Genomic DNA, 5851 nt, shown 5'->3' on the forward strand with positions numbered 1-5851 from the left:
TGAAATTTGGTATTAAGCAAACTCGAATGCTAAGGAAGGACATAGGCTATATTTTTTTGCCTAACACATAACAACAACAACACATGACAACAAGTATAAATATAAAAATATAAACCAAATATGTATTCCTTTATTTTATAGGAACAGTTATTATAATGCCGTGTGGCATCGGCGGAGGAGAATAGTGCCACCCTCAAGTACCAGGTGTCGTAAGAGGCGACTGTGGTACTGGATGTTGGCCGTATTTTGCAGTTTTTTTTTTTATTTTATTAAATATTAATATTTATTTTATATATAAAAAAAAGGAAGGAACGTGCAAAAGCCATCATCAGAGAAGGAAAACTCGAAATAAACCCGGATTGGAATCTCCGTTAGGCACGAGCTAGTTCCTGCAACCAAACCAGCTCCACACGTAGTGACTTCTCACTCCTGTGGGCTTAGCTGGCGAGGTCGAGAGGGAAATGCAGGAAGGTGGGAAAACCTACATATCCTAAATAGTATCCCAGGCTTGACAGTGAACATCTGTGGAGAGGACACTCCGCCATCGCAGTCCAACAGCGGTGAAACTAACGCGAAGAATGGCAGTTACCAGTTATAAGTCTACGTTAATAGGCGTAAGCGTGGGCGCTAGGGGTCATTCTTGACAGTGGGAGGGCCCATCGTAGGTCCATTGACCAATTACCGCCCGCTTTAGCTGGGCAGCCCCCGGCCAATAAGGTATTGGTCCGTCTCAGCATTGACCTATTTCCAATGGGTGTAGGAAATACTAGCTAAAACCTAGATAGTCTACGCTGTAAATTATTCACCTGCACAAAAACAGAAGAAAGATATAACCCATAAAAAACAAACACACTTCTCCATGCGCTTAGCAACATGGAATGTCCGCACAATGAGGACAAGCCTTCCGGATACCTGCGGAGGCACAGGCTGTGCACAAGATCTGCGCAAAACTTCTGTAATTGATGCTGAATTGGCGAGACTCAACATCTCAATTTCGGCCCTGCAAGAAACGAGGCTTCCTCAAAACGGATTTATAAAAGAAAACCATTATACTTTTTTCTGGGTAGGCAAGGATCAGCAAGAACACCGCGAGCATGGCGTGGGTTTTGCTGTGCGCAACGACTTACTCTCATCGATACAAACACCACAAGGAATATCAGAGCGCATAATGGTTCTTCGCCTCTTGAGTAACTGTGGCTTCGTTACCTTGATCTGCGCATATGCACCAACTTTAAGCACAACATCGGAAGTCAAAGATCGGTTTTATGATCAACTCACACAAACCATTGTTGCGGTGCCTGCTAGTGATCACCTTTACATCCTGGGAGACTTTAATGCCAGAGTCGGTCAAGATAACGTCGCTTGGCCAGATTGCCTTGGTAACCATGGTGTCGGTAAAATGAACGAGAATGGGCAGCGATTGCTGGAGTTTTGTTCAAATCACAAAATATGTGTTACCAACACATACTTCAAAGGCAAATTTATGCATAAAGTTTCATGGAAGCATCCACGTTCGGGTCACTGGCATCAACTGGATCTGATCCTAACGCGAAGGAAAGACATTCGCTTTGTCCTTCATACACGAACATATCAGAGCGCTGACTGTGACACAGACCACTCTCTTGTAGTGTCAAAAACAGCAATGGTTCGCAAAAGAATCTTTTCGTCTAGAACTCCTGGAAACAAGAAAATTGATTTAACTCAGATCAGGATTGGCAAAAAAGTTGAATCCTTTAAGGAGTTGGTATGCTCAAAGACCTTGTCTTGGGACCAGAACGCACCACTGCAGGAGGAATGGGATCGTGTCAAAGAAATTCTTACGGAGTCTGCAGGCAAAGCTTTCGGGTATCGAAGAACGAATACTGAGGACTGGTTTTCACAAAATATTGAGCACCTAGAACCAATGCTCGAGTCAAAACGACTTGCTGCCCTTAACCACCGCTTGGACCCGTCTTCATCCACTCTTAAAGTACTTACAGAGGCCAAGTCAGTACTGCAGCGCAGCTCACGCTTCTATGCGAACAGATAATGGAGTGATCTCTCTTCATTTATTCAGCGATGTGCAGACTCAGGTGATTTCAGCGGTGTTTGCGGTGGAATTAAAAAAACACTCGGTCCTGTTCCTAAAAAGATTGCTCCACTAAAAGAACTTGATGGTACTGTCATCAGTGACAGTAATCGACAAATGCAAAGATGGGTCGAACATTACACTGGACTCTACTCGCAGCCAACTAGTATTGAGCCACAAATTAAAATTTTAATTCCAAAACTACCCACCTGGTACGAGCTAGACGATGATCCTACAGTAGAGCAGTTTCAAACCGCCATCAAACAACTAAAATGTGGCAAAAGTCCTGGACGAGATTACATCTACCCTGAGCTGCTTAAATTAGATTTTATTGCTCCGCTTATGTATACTCTCTTAATAAAGTGCTGGGCCGAGGGGACGGTACCTCAGGATATGCGTGACGCTAATATCATCACCCTGTACAAAGGGAAAGGTGACCGCGGTGATTGCAACTCATATCGCGGCATATCCCTTCTGAGCGTCGTTGGTAAACTGATAGGTCGAGTGATTCTTAGTAAACTACAATGTCTTGCCAATCGCGTTTATCCTGAGGCTCAATGTGGGTTCCGGGCCGGGCGATCAACCACCGATATGATTTTTACATTACGTCAGATCCAGGAGAAGTGCAGGGAGCAGCAGACGCCGCTCATCATAGCCTTTGTAGACTTAAATAAGGCTTTCGATACCGTGAGCAGAGAGGGACTGTTTGAGTTACTCGAAATAGTTGGGTGTCCTCCAAAGCTGCTCAAACTCATTAGATCATTCCACGAAGAAACGAAAGGATCTGCCGTTTTTGACGGAAAAATGTCGGAACCATTTGATATGCGCAGAGGCGTGCGACAGGGTTGCGTACTGGCACCTACTCTGTTTGGCATTTTCTTTTCATTGCTTTTAAAAGTAGCCTGTGGTGACAAACAGCAGGGTGTGCATCTGCACACACGAATTGATGGGAAACTCTTCAATATTGCTCTCTTAAAGTCAAAGCGCAATCGGGTAGATATGTTCGCGGATAGTCTTCTTTTTGCCGATGATGCCGCCTTCATTGCCACGTCTTCTTATGAACTTCAAACCATGATGGATAAATTCTCTCATGCGTGCAATCTATTTTCAATGTCCATCAATGCGAAGAAGACTCTTATATTCGCCCAAGGATTTGCTGAAAAACCAGTCATACTGCTGCATGGCGTTCCCTTGGACGTAGTGAATAAGTTTTGCTACCTCGGTTCGACCGTAACGAGCAATCTGTCGCTTAGTGCGGATATCGATATACGCATCGGTAAAGCGGCGACCATGTTTGGGAAGCTTAGAACAAGAGTATGGGACAACAACCACCTTACTGTCCGAACTAAAATTCTCGTGTACCAAGCGTGGATCTTGAGCATACTCTTGTACGGAGCAGAGACCTGGACATCGTATGCAAAACAAGAGTACAGGCTTAATGCTTTTCACATGCGTTGTGTGCGCAATATCTTGGGAGTTACGTGGAAGGACAGGATCACAAATAAAGCAATCCTAACGAAAGCACAACTTCCTAGTCTCAGCGCCCTCCTCAAACAACGTCGTTTGCGCTGGGTGGGACATGTGCACCGTATGGATGCTTCTAGACTACCTAGAAAGGTCTTGCTGGGCGCTGTAGCGAATGCCAAGAGAAATGTAGGACGTCCGTTGCTACGCTTTAAAGATTGTGTCAAGCGAGATCTCACTTCCTTTGGTATCGAGCATAGGGAATGGGAGAAACTCGCGGAAGACAGGGATCGACGGAAGCTTCGGATTGCACAAGGGGTCCAGCTACACGACACAGCGTGGTTCGAAAAACTCGCCACCAAAAGAGCCAAACAGCAGGACAGCGATAACATGCCAGCAGGCGCATCCGTCGCGTTATACGCCTGCTCCAGATGCGGCCGGTCTTGCCGTTCCAGAATCGGTCTGCATAGCCACCAACGAAAGTGTCCATTATAATCACACACTGTCTTAAATCATCTGTAATAGATGAAAAGGCCAATGGTATTATAATCAGGATTTTTATATTATTATTTATATTGGAAAATAAAATATATTAGCCGTAATTTTCTTTCACATCGAAGCGAAATGCTAAAAAAAATTACAATTCAACACGTAGTGATAGATAATGCAGGATTCGTCGTGTACATTTTACTGCGGACAAAAGGCCGCGAGGTTTACGAGGGTCACGACACAGCTACCACAAAAGGTATAATTAACGTTTTATAGCCTTCTCCGATACAAATAAAACTTTCATACATTTTATATTTCAAAATATCCTTTTTATTTAAGTGTCAATAGCTCAGTGGTATATGTACCCAGCTATGAGGTTTTCACAGGCTTGATTATAAGTTATGTCTGCTTGGGTTTTTCTCATCCATCGAACTATACGCTTTTGAAGGAATAATTAGGATGACATCTCATATCAAGCTCGAAGATATGCATTTTATTAATTAAGATTATTATAATGTTTTTTTTTTTTATATTTCAAGTGTATATCTTTTGGAATGAAGTTGTTTCACGCTGGATATATCAAAATTGAACTGACAGAAACGTCACGTGAGGAAAAAGCATTATTCTCCTGTCAGCTATTTTTTTCTCTCTCTATTTCTATTGGTATAATATAATTGAATGTAAACTACACCTACCATTTTTTAAAATTGTAAATAGATTTTATTGGTGTTAATCCAGAATAAATATATACTATAATTGAATACTTGTGTTCTTTCATTGAAATGACAAATTCAAATTCATTTTACATCAATGAAGTACTAGTCAAATCAAAAGCAAAACATTCTAAAACAAATAATCAATAGTTAATATTTCTTCCAGCACCATTGTGTATTGACAGTGGTAATCACTTACCAGCAGATAGAGAATGAAAATTTTAAGTCTTTTTTTAAATTATTGTGATAATATTATTTTATGATCAAAATATTTACATACGTGCTAAAAATAATAAAGGTTTGAATTAATAGATAAAGTTACAGATAAAATAACGCCACGTCATCCTAACAATCAGTTTCACAAAATCCTTCTACATTATAAAATAATGGTGTACCTAAAGGTTTATGTCACTATGCTTTATAGTCAATCCATAACACACAATATATTTATTGATGACAAAGTAAGTATTCGTAACGTAAAATAAAATGATTTCTTTTTACTACAATTGCATTTTATCAAATAAAAGAGGAACTCGGTAATTTTCTTTCCGTTAACTCAAAGACTGAAAGGAAATTCATCCATCACTCAGCGGAATACAAACAAAGTAGCTCAACTAAGCGACGATCTAACCGCAGAGTAGACGAGGAAAGAAAAAGATATTTGACGTCGCATCATTTTTTTTTCCTTTGAGAATATTATTTTGTTACGCATTTCGTATCGGAATTTATATAATAAGAATGTGTTAGGGCGCGTCCAGCGAATGAGGAAGGATCATCGTTCGCGGTCCGATGGTCATGTTTGTTGAAAATTAAATCGATGTCATTAATTGTACATTTTTTTTTTTTTCTCTTTATTTTTAAGGGAGAGTTTTTTCTATTTAGAAAATGTCACCCTCATAGTGCTACAATTCATACTTCCTTATTTAATTACTACATATCTAAACTTACATTAATATATATTATTACCTACGCTGAATGCCTTTTAAAACAACTTTATATAATTCTTTAGCAGCGTCGGATAACGGATTTGACAAAACACTATTGTAATACCCTGTTTCGAATGTGAAATTGTATTTCCGCAAAAAGACCATTCTTTCAGCCTCGTTCCGTACACATT

At 40.5% G+C, this 5851-nt stretch overlaps 1 protein-coding gene across 1 annotated transcript; it reads left to right on the top strand.

The window, feature by feature from the left end:
- The first annotated feature begins 889 nt into the window (after positions 1-889).
- LOC124544203 lies at positions 890-4027 on the top strand. The gene is made up of 2 exons (XM_047122665.1): positions 890-1990; positions 2057-4027. The coding sequence occupies exons 1-2, from the start codon at positions 890-892 to the stop codon at positions 4025-4027; spliced, it is 3072 nt and encodes a 1023-aa protein (XP_046978621.1).
- The last annotated feature ends 1824 nt before the right edge of the window (positions 4028-5851 follow it).

This window comes from Vanessa cardui, chromosome 4 (genome assembly GCF_905220365.1).
Source record: "Vanessa cardui chromosome 4, ilVanCard2.1, whole genome shotgun sequence".
Lineage (NCBI taxonomy): Eukaryota > Metazoa > Arthropoda > Insecta > Lepidoptera > Nymphalidae > Vanessa > Vanessa cardui.

Bases quoted from the DNA above. Each gene is read 5' to 3' on its own strand.
- LOC124544203 (XM_047122665.1), top strand. From the start codon at position 890: ATGAGGACAAGCCTTCCGGATACCTGCGGAGGCACAGGCTGTGCACAA. The intron at 1,991-2,056 runs GTACTGCAGCGC...TCATTTATTCAG, and splicing joins TACTTACAGAGGCCAAGTCA to CGATGTGCAGACTCAGGTGA.